The sequence below is a fragment of the Arachis hypogaea genome, chromosome 2, assembly GCF_003086295.3.
Source record: "Arachis hypogaea cultivar Tifrunner chromosome 2, arahy.Tifrunner.gnm2.J5K5, whole genome shotgun sequence".
Classification (NCBI taxonomy): domain Eukaryota; kingdom Viridiplantae; phylum Streptophyta; class Magnoliopsida; order Fabales; family Fabaceae; genus Arachis; species Arachis hypogaea.
In genome coordinates, this window is record NC_092037.1 from 98861094 (window position 1) to 98876977 (window position 15884).

The 15884-nt window shown below is 33.1% G+C and overlaps 3 protein-coding genes across 4 annotated transcripts; 2 read left to right on the forward strand and 1 right to left on the reverse strand.

Annotated features, from left to right (window-relative positions):
• LOC112755683 (metal tolerance protein 2) lies at positions 1 to 4847 on the forward strand. The gene is made up of 13 exons (XM_025803935.3): positions 1 to 516; positions 852 to 980; positions 1416 to 1485; positions 1829 to 1926; positions 2091 to 2245; positions 2480 to 2595; positions 3043 to 3139; positions 3304 to 3388; positions 3595 to 3657; positions 3770 to 3875; positions 3998 to 4146; positions 4221 to 4309; positions 4396 to 4847. The coding sequence occupies exons 1-13, from the start codon at positions 286 to 288 to the stop codon at positions 4514 to 4516; spliced, it is 1509 nt and encodes a 502-aa protein (XP_025659720.1). The 5' UTR covers positions 1 to 285; the 3' UTR covers positions 4517 to 4847.
• A 1110-nt stretch (positions 4848 to 5957) lies between these two features.
• On the forward strand, positions 5958 to 10041 carry LOC112755691 (uncharacterized CRM domain-containing protein At3g25440, chloroplastic). Of its 2 annotated transcripts, none has more exons than XM_072221605.1 (5): positions 5958 to 6326; positions 7383 to 7523; positions 8002 to 8317; positions 8587 to 8994; positions 9232 to 10041. In XM_072221605.1, the coding sequence occupies exons 2-5, from the start codon at positions 7393 to 7395 to the stop codon at positions 9778 to 9780; spliced, it is 1404 nt and encodes a 467-aa protein (XP_072077706.1). In that variant the 5' UTR covers positions 5958 to 6326; positions 7383 to 7392; the 3' UTR covers positions 9781 to 10041. The 2 variants fall into 2 exon arrangements, with proteins under 2 accessions (XP_072077706.1, XP_072077707.1); XM_072221606.1 differs by having other exon boundaries at positions 5991 to 6326; positions 7286 to 7523.
• Positions 9881 to 14918, reverse strand: LOC112729390 (zinc finger protein GAI-ASSOCIATED FACTOR 1). The gene is made up of 3 exons (XM_029293426.2): positions 14500 to 14918; positions 12759 to 13161; positions 9881 to 11085 (listed from the first exon to the last, which is right to left on the reverse strand). Exons 1-3 carry the CDS (start codon positions 14729 to 14731, stop codon positions 10014 to 10016), a joined length of 1707 nt encoding a protein of 568 aa, XP_029149259.2. The 5' UTR covers positions 14732 to 14918; the 3' UTR covers positions 9881 to 10013.
• Between the last annotated feature and the right edge of the window lie 966 nt (positions 14919 to 15884).

Genomic DNA, 15884 nt, shown 5'->3' on the forward strand with positions numbered 1-15884 from the left:
ATACATAAAAAAAAATAAAAATTAGCGAACTTGTGGGAATAAGATTCGCAGCACGTGGCTATGGTAATGGCAATTACCTCGTATTGCCACGTGTCGTATTTGCCACAATTGCGTTAGATCCACATCATGGGAAAGAAGAGAGTTTTTTCTTCTTATGATACATCATACAAGACGTTAAGCTTCGTTGCGAGCTTCGGCTAAGCTTCTATAATCAAACGCACTAGAAATTGCAATTGAATTTTGAAACCCTAAAAATTCGATAAGGGAAGAAAGAAACACACAAACATGGGACTTAGATTCCGCAATCTGAATCCCATTTACAGAGCCTGCATTGCCAGACTCTCATCGTCTTCGCAAAATCGGACAACGGCAAAGAAATCTCTGAATCTCTATCAAAAAGAGAGTATTTTTATTTTCTCGGAGAATCCTGTGTTCAGAATCCCCAGAAGAGAGCATTTTGGTCATTCTCATCACGACCACGATCACCACCACCGCTTCTCTCAGGATCTTAAGGAGGTAATTTCATCGCTCGTGATGTAATTAGCAAGTTAGTTAGTTCGTTAATTGGTTTCTCATGTTATGTTAGTTTTGAGTAGTTAGATGTTAGTTATATTCTGTTAATATCAGTTTCTTCTGTTATGGTATGCATTTATGTTATGTGTTGGTTATTCTGTTAAAGTTAGTTTCTGCAGTTATAGTAAATTACTTGTAGTTAGGTGTCAGTTATTCGGTTAGTTTCTCTGCTGTTATGGATAGCTATGCAGGATTTGTGTGTACTAGGACTCGAGTGTATGAATTATGGATAATTGAGATTCTCATCTTTTTTGTTCTATTAATTCTGAGATTGATAGGAGGGGGAGAATATTTTCCGGTTGGGTCTCGCTGCCGACATTGGGTTAGCCACTGGAAAAGCCTTCACTGGCTATGTCTCCGGGAGCACTGCAATCATCGCGGATGCAGCTCATTCCATTTCTGATGTGGTGATGTATTGTGTTTATAATTATTTATAGTAATAATAATAATAATAAATTATTGTACATGGTACATGAATAAACCCTCTAGTCATGATATTTGGAAATTCAAGTTGAGTTATTTCTGACATCACTCTCTAGTTAGTGAGATTAGTCTCTTCTACTTCTTGTTCTGTATTAAATGAACTGGTCAAAGTCCGGTTTGGCCTATATATGGTTTGATAAAGTGGTTAATAGTTATTGAATTTTACTTAGATAAGTGAAACTTGTCGGAAACAATAAAATGTGATGCTCTTGTAATTTTTGGAGGTTTCATGTAGGCTGAGGCAAAAATAGCCCTTACAACATAGCAAAGAGGGCTTAGTGTGGAACCTCTTGTTCTTTTGAGTGCAGTGGTTATTCTTTTGTGGTCGCCTGAAAGCTTGTGTCATTTTTCCACTGCAGGTTCTGAGTGGCATAGCTTTGTTATCTTTTAGACTTGCCAAGGCGCCTAGAGATAAAGAACATCCATATGGTCACTTGATTTGTATCTCCATGCTACTCCATTTATCTCTTATATGCTTCAAGTTACTGTTTCTTATCCATATGCATGGACATTAAATGTTGGCATTTTATTCATCACTAAATGTAGGGGTCATTTGAATACAATTGTATGTTACATGTAAGATCGTGGTTATAAGAACAGAGGAGTATCACATAATGCAATTCTTTTCCTGATATTTTGTTGTGATTAGATTACTGAGTAGTGCATGGTTGCTGTTGATATTTATTTATTTAGTAAAGATTCACAAGACTTGATTCTTTCATGTGGATTTTTATGTCTTTTAAGATTACATTTCTCTATCATTGTATCTCAGGACATGGAAAGTTCGAGACTTTGGGAGCTCTGGGAATCTCTTGTATGCTTTTGGGAACAGCAGGTGGCATTGCATGGCATGCGGTTGATATTTTGATGGTACACTTCAATAGTTGAATAATTTTTTACTTCATTGTCTTTGTTGCTTCACTTATTCGTATGACCAAAATCATTCAAATAAATGCTGAGTAAGCTTTTTTTCCCCCTTTTTGGAAATAGATTGCAAGACATCTTTTTATTACTGCATTCTTATCAATCTGCAGGGAGTGTTCTCATCTGGCCCTGAAATGGTTAGCCATGCAGTGGCACATGAACATGTGCATAGTCACGGACATGGTGGACATCACCATGGCATCGACATGGAACATCCTATCCTTGCTTTGAATATGACTATTCTGTCAATATGTGTTAAAGAAGGGTAATGATACTATTTAATTTTAACATGCACATGTGTTGGGAAGAGGCCCTACTTTCCTGATTCCTATTCTAGTCACCTATTCTAAGTATGTTAACTTTGCAGTGTGCTAACTATTTTAAGTATGATTTGATTATGTCCACTATTAGATTCTGTATTTTATTTTAAATGTTGGGTATGTAACATATTGTTCCTTCTCCAAGACCTCAGTATTTATAGGTGCTTGTGAATTGTTAGGCTTTACTGGATAACAAAACGTGCTGGTGAGAAGCAGGGTAGTGGACTGATGAAAGCAAATGCATGGCATCATCGAGCAGACGCTATTTCATCAGTAGTTGCTCTCATTGGAGTTGGTAAGGACTAAGGAACTTTGTTTCTGAAAGGTTATTCATTTTAGTTCTTTGGTATATTCTGTTATGATACTGGCTAAGTACATGTCACGGATTACGAGGCACTAAGGTGTGTTGTTGCCTTGTTGGGTTAAAAATAGTGATCGGTTATGATGGGTTGATGCTATTAGTATAATCATGACATCATTATAAGGTAAAGGAACTAAATCAGTTGGAATTTGTAGTTTGAGGGATCAAGTTGATAAAGTTAAATCTTAGCAACTATACAAGTATGCATATATTTGTCTTTTGAGGGACTAAAATTACATTTCGATCTAATTTCTGAAAGGCCGTAAGATGTCATGCCTCTGTATACATATCCTCTTTGCACAGGATTTGTTTCTCTAAACTTGATTTATGTCTTTTTTATTGCTTACAGCCACTGACCCTGGACTTCCATCTCCATTTTAGGAGGGTCTATTCTTGGAGTGAAGTTTCTAGATCCCCTTGCAGGACTGCTTGTGTCAGGCATGATTTTAAAAGCTGGGGCTGAAACTGGTTACCAAAGGTAAGGTTCATAATTATCTGTTCCACCTCAGTTTTTCATTGCTTGCTATGTGCCTGTGAAGGGAGTTGGTAAAAGATTGTCCTTCTCCAGAAGTATCTATATGCAATTTTAGTTATGTCCAAACTTCTAATCTAATCAACATGTTCCTTATGATTGATTATCAGTATCTTGGAATTGGTGGATGCTGCAATCCCAGCACAGCATTTGGATCCTATTAAACAAACAATATTGCAAGTTGATGGCGTCAAGGTTTTTCTTCTCCTCTTTGGACTTTGCATGTGATATCTCAAATAATGTCATCCTTTTTACTTGAATAAATACATGAAATTCTTGTTTCCATTTTTTTTTGTATGCACTGTGCTTTCTAGTTCTGTTTTGCATATTAATTTATGGACTAAGGTTGTATTCATTTCTGGTTATTGTTTCAAAACTTTCTTTCAATAATCTGTATGCAGGGGTGTCATCGCTTAAGAGGAAGGAGAGCTGGCTCATATCTATATCTTGATGTACATATTGAGGTTTGTTCTCCCGAATCGTATGTTATGTCACATGAATTATGCATTGGAGATTCCTGATTCGATTGCATTATGATCCTATCTCCGGGACTGACTTGCTAGCTTCCGGTTGTAGGTTGATCCTTTTTCTAGTGTTAGTGCTGCACATAACATTGGTGAAAATGTCCGAAAACGAATTCACAAGTCCCATCCAACTGTGGCTGAAATCTTCATACACATAGGTCTTAATATTCAATTTTCATAGTTTCATAAATTTCTTACTTTGCCCAAGGAAGAATCTTATTGATTTATTTATTTTAATATCAATTTCTTAGCTGATATTATTATCAAATTTCTCTTGTAGATCCTGCAATGTCATGTCTTTCTCCCAGCACAACAGATCAACAAGAAGATTCTTGGAGTGAAGACAAGGAACATGGTAGTATTGCTTCTGCTGAGGATAATAACATTGAAGGAATTGTTTCTGATATAATCTCATCGAATTTCCCACAGGTAATATTTTAATCTATTCCATTGTTTGTGGAATTTGAGTTGAGTTTTGAAGTTAGAATCACTTGTATTTTCAGATGTCAGTTGAGCGTGTAACACGGCACATGTTTCAAGGCAAGATCGTCCTTCAAATCGAGGTTTCCATGCCCCCTGAAATCCAAATTCGGTAAAATTTTAATTTCCTAACTTTGATGAGTTTGACATGTAATTTGAATGAGTGTCTTGTAGTAACCTATGTTGACTTACTCTCAGAGATGCAATGGAAATAGCAAAACAAGCAGAAAGAGAGGTTTTGAAAGCTGTCTCGAGTGTTATTCATGTTGGCATTCAGCTACGTTTGGGGCAACCATTTTCACATATTAGCCATGGTTAGAAGTTAGACACATTCAAGAAAATTGGAGAGAAAAATTCTTGCATTTTGGTATGCATAAGGTTAAGCTGATTAACATTAAAAAATTGTTTTTTTTTTAAGTATTATTCTATAGCCAATATTTTGGAAGCGGGTTCAATAGTTGCGGAAAATTCAATAATTTATTTATGATGAGAAGTTATGTTACCATGACAACAACAGAACAACACACTGCAGAGTTTCCTTGAAGCCATGTAACACTACTGAATGAATGTAGTTAAACAATTACAGATCTCTCTTTGAGAACCTTGTAGCTTTGGTTGACTGTGAGTTAGTTCAATCGTGTTTATTACTACTTCTGATTATTACTAAATCTTAGAAATTAAGACAACACTTTTCACCTTCTAAGAAAATTTATTTCTTAATTACAAAAATTTGAGTGACTGTGACACTCCTGATACTGAGTACTAACCACCAAACAAATAGCTGGCCCTATCTTTTTTCATAAATAAATAAATTTCGATAAATTTGACATTGGTCATTTTATCAGTGTTAGAAGATGTATCAAGACACTTTGAAAGTTTATGCCAATCTAGTTTTACTTTCATGAAAATGTAAGAGTAGAACTCGCTTAACAAGATTGCCCCCATTTTGCTTCTTAATGACTTGAATTAGGGACTGTTTAGAAAAAAAAAAATTTATTTTACCATTTTAGTCCAACATTATAGTTTCTAACAAAATTTAATTATCAAATGAGTTCTAATTTTTTATTTTCAAGGTAATTGATTTAGTACTATTCTTAATTTTTCTAAATTCGGTTCACTTGCCCGTTACACTCTGTCGCACAAGTGTTAAGTAATTTCATTGAAATTTAACTATTGATTGGATGAATAAATTAATGATTAAACGTTAGGGTCACTTTATCAAATGGAATATATTTTTCGAGGGTCATTTTGTTAAAAACAAATGTTGAGATCCGTTTTATCAAAAGTTTAATTTTTCGGGTGTTAAAATAGCTATTTACTAACCAACTTGAGTTGGTTGAGTGGTCAGCTCACTCGTCTGTTTAAGCAAGTGTCGGGAGTTCGAACCTTGCCTTGTGCATGCAGCAATTCATTGGCCAGCGGTAAACCCTTAAATGGAACTCAAATCTGCGACGGATTAGTCCTTAATCTCTCGGGTTGGAAGATACCGTTTGGGTAAAACAAAAAAAAAATAGCTATTTACTCTATAAACCTAACATTACAATAGTTATCAAACCCAATTTGACCAGAAACCTGGTGGTCTAACCGGGCTGAGCTACCCTTCAAAAGTTCAAACTGCTTAAAAATCATTACATCAGACACGCAAAAAATGGGTCTGGTCCGTTCGGATTTAAGCAAAATCGGTGAACCGGCTGGTTTTCATAAGTGGGACCAGGTCATGGTTAATTTTTTTAAAATTATAAACGATGTCGTTTTCAAGTAAAGGAAAGCCAAAACCACTCGGTGTCTCAGTCTCGTCACTCTCTCACTCAAGCTCACCTCTCTCATCTCTCGTCTCCGGTCTCGCACTGAAGCTCGTCGTCGCTTTCTGTCTCTTCACCGCCTCATAGTAAGCGCGCGTCTTCCCTGCGCTCGTCATCGTCGGCGGCAGAAGCAGAAGGTCCCGGGGCTGGTCATCGTCATCGCTCTTTGTCTCTTCACCGTCTCGCACTCAGTCGGGCGCCTTCCATGCGCTCGTCGCCGGCGGCGGCAGAAGCAGCACGTCCCGGGGTTGGTCGTCGTTGTCGTCTTCTTGCTTCGAGCCTCACCATCAGCTTCCTCCTCGCCGGCAGCAGCTGGTCCCCGATTTGGTGAGTTTCAACAAATTCCCCTGCTCTTTTTGCTCAATTTTGTTGCTGTAATTCATCTCTTCACCTTGATTTTGTTGCTGAAAGTTGAATTTTTTACTGATTATCATCACTGAACCTTGAATCTGTTGCTGTCTATTTGAAAAAATCATTAGCTAAATTTTTTGTTGCTGTAGTTCATTACTGCACCTTGATTTTTGTTGCTGAAAATATCACTGAACTATTTTTTTTTGTTTCTGAAAATCATCACAGAGTTGAATTTCTTACTGATTATCATCAATCTATTGTTGTCTTGCTGACTTAGCTAAATTTTGTCTAGCTGTAAATCTGTAAATCATATTTTGAGCTAAATCTTTTGTTGCTGAAAATTATTATAGTTGAATGTTGAAAATGAGGTTCATGCTCTGTGCAACTCATAATAAAATTCTTCAGTTAAATTGTTGTTCCCACGCTCTCTGTTTTTTTTTTGGGCTAGAATTTTAAAAATGTCTCCATCACAACTCAGTTGCTATTATGAATTATTTATTGATTTGTGAAAAAGACACAAATGTAGATATAGATGTTTCAAATTTGTCCAATGAAGATATAGATGCTGACTTTGAGATAACCCCTTGGATTTGATTTAATGATTGTGTTATCTTTTGCTCTCCCTTGTTCATTTAAATTGAGAAAATATTTTGTACTAGTGACTGGTTTATTATCTCTTTCTGCATCATATGTCTAAGAATTGATACTTGATTGTTATTAATATGTTTATGAAGTCATGCATTTTAAGTTTTAACTTTTGATTTTAATTTTATTTTTATAATTTTACATTTTTATTTAATTATGACCGGGCAACTGGGTGAATCAATGACCTACCAGTTGAACCAGTGACCTAGTCGTATGACCTAGTGACCTGGTCGTATGACCGGGTCAATTACTAGTTCAATTTTGATAACCATGAATTTAACTGCCCTCAGGATTGCAATTGGTTCCTTTTTATTTTTTAAAATGGTTTTTGCCTACGCAAATGCCCTGAAAATTGATCAGTAGCTCAATACACACTGCAAAATTCAGATAAGTAAAAATGCTGGGGAAGGTTTTAGCATCATCACTAGCTCTGGCTAAAGTTCAATTGCGCAAGAATCTCTACTCTAAGTCTTTGCTTCTCACTGTCAGACCTTTCCTCTCCAGTAGTTCCTTACTTCGCAAAACAAGGTACCTCTCATGGAAAATTTTATTGTTATGCAAAAAGATGTGAAATGAATAGTTATCTCTGAATATTTTTGCCATTTTCTATGATTTGTGTACATTTTCTACTTGACATAATGATTAAAAGCATAGTTAGTATTTTGATTGTGTTGTTGACACTTGGATCATATGTTTTTCCTTTGAAATATTCTGAAACAACACTCCAACATGGTTGGCCTTTCATTTTTATCACTTAAGGTGAAAATGGGTTATAATGTATTAGATGACAGAATAATATATCTAGCTAAGCTTTTTTAGAGTAGTGTTATAGTTTCACCCTTTTTTATTTTAGTTTGGCAATGATCTTATGTGATCAAATATTTCAATGTATTACTCATAATTTTTTTCCCCTCTCTATTTTCAACTTCAGTTAGCTGTAATCTCACATGCGAAGCCAAAACTTTAGATACATTATTTGTTTGTACATTGCCTAACACTGCAATAGCTTGAACTATGTTATATATACAGTTTGTGGCCAGCAACCGACTTTTTGCCACTATGATGTAAAAGCACATCCTTTCTTGGGAGTCACAAGCTTTCATTCAGGTCCACATCTCAAGAATAATGATAAGGCCATAGAACCACGCCAGGATTCTGAAAAATCCTCAAATGCTGATGGTTCTGGTAATGCCCAAGTAAAGAGAAAAAAACTGAAGGGGAAAAGAGCAGTTGTAAGATGGCTAAAGTTCTTTAGATATAAGAAGAAGAAGGAGTATGAGAGGATGACAACTGAGGAAAAACTGTTATATAAATTGTTAAAGGTAAATTCCTTTTTTTCTAACGTAAATGAGTCAACTGCTTTCATTGTTTTCCACGATCGATATTATTTTTTGCTTCTTTATGTGCGCCAGATTGAATTGATATACTATACAAAGACATGGAATGAAACAGATTCTTTCTTTTCCATGTTTATTTTTCTCAAGAGTGAGATAGCTTTTTCATTTAACACCTATAATTTTAGTTTATTGCGATGTCTTTTATGTGTATAATGTCAAGTAATTAGTGTATGATGCTTTATTCACTGTTCTAGGCTCGGAAAAAGGAAGAGAGACTCTTAGAAGCCTTGAAGAAGATTGAGCCTGCAGAATCATCAGAAGCGACCCATGATCCTGAGATATTGACGCCAGAAGAGCATTTCTTCTTCTTAAAGATGGGTCTCAAATGCAAAAATTATGTGCCTGTTGGAAGACGAGGAATTTACCAAGGTGTGATTTTGAACATGCATCTGCATTGGAAAAAGCATCAGACTTTGAAGGTGGTGGTGAAGACATTTTCGCCAGAGGAGGTCAAGGAGATTGCAAAAGAGCTGGCAAGACTGACTGGAGGGATAGTACTTGACATTCATGAAGATAACACAATAATAATGTATAGAGGGAAAAATTATGCTCAGCCACCAACAGAGATTATGTCTCCACGTATCACTCTTTCAAGGAAGAAGGTAATGTGTCTAACGTTCAGTGTAGTCATTTCTGAATAAGAATAAATTTAGTGTTTCATCAGGCTACACTATGGTGTGTGTTTAAAGATCTACTCCTAAACTTCTAGTTCGTTTTCGTTGTCGACATTTCCTAATTTTATATTACAACTCTTACTTTTACTTTATTACGCCACTCAAGTACATAGTAGATTGGTGCTTCTTCTTACTCTGTCTTGTTCGTAATCTCATCTTATGTAGGCACTGGATAAATCCAAATATAGAGATGGCCTTAGAGCTGTGCGGAGATATATTCCTCGACTTGAGCAAGAACTTGAAATTCTTCGAGCACAACTAAGCAGCACAACTGAAAGTAACATAGATGCCATTGAGGAACTCCATAAAGGTGGCAAGGAGAGGATTGAGTCTGATAGAACTGTTTCTAAATTTTTCCAGCAAGAGAACTCAGATAAACTTGATCAAATGATAAATGATAAGATTGAGTTCCCAGATGAGGATGAGACTGGTGCTGACTCGGATTTGGATTCAGATCTTGAAAATTTATCGGATATCTTTGAGACAGATTCAGATACAGATAATCTAGTGAAGGATGAAAAGCCTCTCTATTTGGATGAGTTTGATAATTTAACAGATCAAAGTGATGGAGAAACAGATGTCTTTGAGGACCATCTTAGACAGATATCCTTGGATTCAAAAAGTACAGACAAGGATGTTGACTCACCCAAGTTTGATGAAGTTGACAAGATCTTTCTGCAGGCTGCATCGTTTTTAAAGAAAAGACGAAAATGAAATATTTTACCAAGGAAGTATAATTTTGTAATGTTTTAGTGTTCTTATTTCTTCCAGGTGGAGGGAAAGGGTGTTATCATTGATATGATACGAGCAAGAGTTAGATAATAATCATTCATTGGGCAGAAATTCTTTTTCTGTTTTTTTTTTTTTAAATTCCGAACAAATTGATAGACAAGATATCTTCTAATGTTCTTCGAACCCATTAAAAAAACAGCTGGATATGGTTTATATCATATGTCCCAAACAGATTTCTCCATAGTTGAATCTCCATGTGGAATGTGATGCTGAAAGTGATTAATAAGTGGTAACCTCTGTTGGCTTAATGCTTCTAATTCCAATCTCTGTTGTTCTTGTTGATGATGATGATGTCTCTGAGGTTCATGCAAATTCCCTGTAGCTCTTGAAGTTGACCCTCCAACTCCCAAGAAATCATGAACTGTTTTCATGTCATTACTGACACCAAACCTTGGTGCCCCCATTTGGTTATTTCCTTCTGCAAGGTCTCTTTCATGGACCAAACTAGTAGCACCAACCTCTTGTGTATTGTGATCACTTCCCATGAACATTGTGCTAAGCATTCCTATATCATTATTTGTTGTTGACCCATCATTACTATTGTTATTAGCTTCAAATATCAGTGGCATTTCTTGCTGCCTTTTATGAAAAAATTGATCAGCCTGTGGATTGAAGTGATGATCATAGGAAGGAGGGTTATTACGGTTATGGTGCTGCATAGCCGTAGCAGCACCAGAAACTTGGTCAGGACCGGCCATGGTAGTAACAAAGGGTTTTTGCATCATGGGGGAGTTAATGCTGTTGCTGCTTGCAGCAGCACCCATTTGTGCTGCTTTCTGCAATAGTGCAGTTGCAGACATGTGAGCTGAGCTGGAAACAAGACCCAAGTTCTTGCTGCTATCTTGGAAGTAATTGAAACCAGTGGAGTTGTTGGAACTGAGTTGAAGGCTTGAAGAAGAGGTAGGAAGAGGGTGCATGCTCTTTGGACCACCAAATAGTGTACCTGATGATGAACTTGTTGGGGAGAAAATGCCCCCACCAATGCTCATGGACTTGAATGGCACTGGTACAATCTCTTGTGAGAGTGTTCTAAGTGGATTGTTATGGTTATTGCTGTTGAGTTCTGATGCATTACTGTTGCTTAGGGGCATTGTGGCTATAAGATCAGAGACTTGTTCATTTTGCAAGTTTTGTGGCACCCCATTTGTTAATCCTTGTTGATTTATTCTGTTGTTTTCCTCAGTTAATGCATCACAAAAGGCCCTGTGTGTTATGAAGCTGTCCCTTCTGCATGGTTTCAGAGAAATGAGTTGACAATATTTAGGACCACTCTAATGGTCAATAAGTACTGAATTTTATGGCTTAAAATTTAAGGCCCACTTGAAAATTGTTTCAGAATGTAAAATACAAAAATATTAGAGATAGTAATAGAGACAAAGAAAATATTTTATTTTTGTTATTTGCCTCGTTTTAGGTGGGTGGAAATACCAAAAAACATGTCCTAAGATAGAAAGTATTTCAAAACAATATTTAATTATAATATAAGAAATATATTATTTGTATTCATTTTATTTCGTATATTAAATTCAGCTACATTTTTACAATTGGAATTGTAAAATCCATTTTATAAAATGAATATATGGAATATTTTTTAAAATTCAACAACCTCGGGTAGCCATAATTACAGATTGAAAAATATTATAAGATTAGTAAAATTTATTATTTTTGACCAATAATTATTTAATAATAATTAAAAATATTGATTAAAAATATATTATTGAATTATTAGATTAACAAATTGGATTGATGATTAAAAATATTGATAAAAAAATAATAAATTTTACATGTGTTTAAAATTTTCTCATACATATTTGTCTACATTTAATGCGAGAAAGTGGGGGAGTCAATGCCAAATATCACAACTCAATGGTGCTATACATGTTTGGCAGAATTGATACTGTCACAGTTGTGATGATAATAGTATTAATTACCGAAAATTTTAACTATATTAAGATATATTGAAGTGACATATCTAAGGAAGAATAGACCACACCACATGCAAAATAATGGAAAATAAATGTTATCTGTCACATTCACATCTTTTTATTACGAGCACAAACTACAATGAAGCTGAAGTGAAAAATATACTGAATAATGTGCTTAATCTCTATAAAGATTTGTGTTATTCACTTATTTGTACTTTAAAGTTTAAAAGTTTTACTCTTACATATAATAGTTGTAGAAGAGAGAAGACAAAGAAAAAAGACTAAAAAGAGAAATTATTTTCGTTGAATCAACTTATGAGTTATGATGTATAGTCCTCCCCAAATAAATGCATTGAAGGTGGATTCAAATATTGCCTTCACTTCACAAAAGATACACTATATTATGAGGCTTAATTAATAATGAATAAGAAACAATTTATTATTATTATTATTATTATTATTATTATTATTATTATTATTATTATTATTATTATTATTATTCTCTAAAAGGCTGTTTATGAAAGATTATTTTAAGATATAAACAGCTAAAAATATTAAAATTTTACTAATTTAGTGATTTAAGGTTTTATTTGATTTTTATTTTTTGGTCTTAAATTTCATTATATTTTTTTTCCTTAGACTAAAATTCTTTTATAATAATAAGAATAAAATTTTAAACCTTTGGTCATGTATAAAAACACTTATATTATATTATAAAATTATTATTTCAAAAAATATGAAAAGTTAGATAAAAACACATAAATAATTATACATCTATCCATATAATTCAAACATAGGTGCAAAAAAGAAATAGAAAATGTTTATGCAAATAAATTCTTTCAATATTTTTTCTCAGTTGAACTTGTAAAGTGTGATCACATATTATAACCTACTCAAATAGAACCATGAAAAAAATATGATATCACACATTAGATGATCAACTAAAAAAAAATTATCAAAATTTGAAATGTTTACCTGGAGAATATAGTTCCACAATCACATTTATATTCTCTAGTGCCACATGTTTTCTGATGAGCCTTCCAATCAGATTGAACAGCATATTTCTTTGAACACTTGTCACATTTCCACTTCTTCTCACCATGTTTCCTGCTGTAATGTTTCTTTATCCCAGTGAGGTCCCCCAGTGCTCGGGCAGGGTTATGGTGCACACACGATTTTTCGGGGCACACGTACACCCTCTTCTTCATCGCCTCTTCTGTTGTTGCTCTTTGCCTTAGCTTCCATGGTAGATTGTGACCTCTCCTATGTAACTGAAGGTTTTGGTCCCTCTGAAACCCTTTGTTGCATATCTCACATATGAATCTATTTGTTGCCATTAATGTGGTTGGTGATAATGCAATCACTTCTGCATTTGGATCTGTAATTTATTCAATTTTATCAATTAAATATCTTCATCACTTTGCAAAAATACATACATGAATAGTGATAACAATATATAATACTATTTATTATAAAAATACGATTGTTATTATTTAATTATATATTTAGATTTTTTTAATTAATAAAACAAAAAATAAATATTAGTTGTTGAACAAATATCTATATCAAAATGATTTTTTTAAAAAAGTCTAGAGAGTCGACACTTTTGTTGAAATTTGACCAATACTTAATCATAAAAAAAAATACTTAATTTTACATCGTTAAATATCATCTCACACCATTAAAAATATTGATGATAGCTAATTGATAGTTAAACATTACAAATTCTGTTGGATCCTAACATTTTTTTTAATAGAGTGTACACATAAAAGAATTAATAGTAATAATATGCTAAATAATTAGCTACTTTCTCTCCTCGCGTTTGAATTTTATCTCCAATCTATATTTATTTTTAAAGTGATTTTTTGTCTGTTAATTTGTTTCAGAAACATTATATTATTATAATATCTAAATATAATTTGTATATAGGTATATTAATTTTTAAATATACTAATTTTTATCGATTCAACATTTATTGATTGGCAGAAATGTACTATATATAGGATCAAGAACAATCATTGAAGAGTAAGAGGATGCATATGATTTGAATAAGGAAAATTCACTCTATGTTATTTCATGTTACTTAATTAGAAAAAAAAGGTGGTAATAGAAAGAAAGTATAAAAAAGCAACACTTACGTTCCCATAATAATAATAATAATAATAATAATAATAATAATAATAATAATAATAATAATAATAATTCTTTACAATTTTATAATAAAATAATTAACGCAACAACTAATTAAGCTTTTCTAAAACACTATTTAAGCCTTTAAAATCCTAGAATAGTAGAATTTGACCAGAAGAGTTAGTAATTAAGATGCACAAACCACATATATAATTATTTCAAGGTAAAATTTTATCTTGCCTAAACTACTTACACTTTTATGTGTTGGATTTATTTGGTTCATATCATCCTTAAAATTGAATATAATTTTAAGAAAATAAACTGCACCATCATCATTACAAGTGGTGGCTATATACAGTTTTGTGTTTAACATACATCTGGACACATGAAGCCTGTAATAAATACAATCAAAATTTTTTATACAGTTTAAAAAAAAACATTTTTTTTTAAATAATAAAATTTCACAGGTGCCAAAAACAATTAATAAAAATTTTTTTTGGGATATATAGTAAAAATTATTTTATGTGGAATATAATTTCAAAAACTGAATGAATTTCAGGGTATATAGTTGAGTATATATACTTGCCTGGATTTCCAGGTTGGTTTCTTTTCTTCTTGATTCCAACTTGTTGCTTTTGTTCTTGACTTGTGGAGTTGTTGTTTTTGCAAGCACTAGAAGAACTTGAACCATGATGATGATGATGATGAGGGTGATTTTGTAATTGAAACTGTTGCTGTTCTTCATTCTCCTGTAGTTGTTCTTCTGAGGAGAAACTACCATTATTATTATTAGTATCTTCACCTGAAATGTTTGACATTTAATTTGAAAGAAACAAAGAGAAAAGAAAGAAAAAGATAAGAAGTGAATAGAAATGAAGATTCTGTGTGTATGTGTTGTTCACTAAATTCCAGAGGTTGGTTTTTGGGTGAAACTGAAAAGTAAGGAAAGGAAAGGAGTTATTTGAGGAATTAGGAAGCTATAGCAATTGGTGCTGCCATGATACCAACTTTGGAAGCTGGTCTTGTTTGGCTTTATATAATTATATAATATTGTCCATATCAAGACAACTACTAGGTAAAATATCCCCAGCTTCTTGGCATCATGGTAATATTCCAAAAATTATTAAAGTATAAAAGAAAAAGAAATTTCTGAAGATTATTTACACTTCAATCATATTAATTTTTTTGAAAAAAAAATTAATAAAGTCTTCTATAATAATAAATATAGACACATTATTTTTGAAATAGCTCTTATATTAATTTGTTAAATGATTCATAACATTATATATCAAAATTTTTATGAGCAAAATAAATAACTAAAATTAATTATTGTTCTTTCATTCTTCTAAATAAAAATTTGACTTTAGCATTAGGTGTAAGTCGCTTTGATTATCTCCATGTATCAAGTCTAGAAGAAAATGTTCTTGCACAAAAAAATTATAGAAAAGTATAGGTTGAGAATGAAAATATTAAATAATGTGAATAATGGATATATCGGATGTTAAATTTATTAGGTGTACAAATAATTATTCTAATATTAAGATTTAGGTGGATAATTTAAAGAGTGTAATGTATTTTTATTTTTTTAGGCTAATTTTAAAGTTTATTGTTTACATTGTTCATAAAAACCATTGTTTACCGAACAAAGTCCAAAAAGAATATAGAAAAGAGTCAAAAGCTTAAGCTAATTGAACTCTTAACCTTTCAGATCTAAAACTCTAATACCAAGTCATGATATCACTCATCCCAGAGGCTTACGCTAATGAGAAAAAGTAACACTAATGCTTATATCTCTAATACTCTCTAAATCTCTATTATATGAATATTCACCAAGGATCAAACTCTTAACCTTTCGAATTTAAAGCTCTAATATCAAGTTATGATACCACTCATCCCAAAGATTTACGTTGATGAAAAAATGTAACACTAATATTTATATCTCTAATATTCTCTAAACCTCCATTATATACA

Excerpts from the sequence above, each read along its gene's own strand:
- LOC112755683 (XM_025803935.3), top strand. The coding sequence starts at position 286 with ATGGGACTTAGATTCCGCAATCTGAATCCCATTTACAGAGCCTGCATT. Across the intron at positions 2,246-2,479 it reads TCAATATGTGTTAAAGAAGG|GCTTTACTGGATAACAAAAC; the intron begins GTAATGATACTA and ends GTGAATTGTTAG. Across the intron at positions 4,147-4,220 it reads TCTCATCGAATTTCCCACAG|ATGTCAGTTGAGCGTGTAAC; the intron begins GTAATATTTTAA and ends TTGTATTTTCAG.
- LOC112755691 (XM_072221605.1), top strand. The coding sequence starts at position 7,393 with ATGCTGGGGAAGGTTTTAGCATCATCACTAGCTCTGGCTAAAGTTCAA. Across the intron at positions 7,524-8,001 it reads TCCTTACTTCGCAAAACAAG|CTTGAACTATGTTATATATA; the intron begins GTACCTCTCATG and ends ACACTGCAATAG. Across the intron at positions 8,318-8,586 it reads TGTTATATAAATTGTTAAAG|GCTCGGAAAAAGGAAGAGAG; the intron begins GTAAATTCCTTT and ends TCACTGTTCTAG.
- LOC112729390 (XM_029293426.2), bottom strand. The coding sequence starts at position 14,731 with ATGTCAAACATTTCAGGTGAAGATACTAATAATAATAATGGTAGTTTC. Across the intron at positions 13,162-14,499 it reads AAACCAACCTGGAAATCCAG|ATCCAAATGCAGAAGTGATT; the intron begins GCAAGTATATAT and ends AATAAATTACAG. Across the intron at positions 11,086-12,758 it reads TGTGGAACTATATTCTCCAG|AAGGGACAGCTTCATAACAC; the intron begins GTAAACATTTCA and ends GAAACCATGCAG.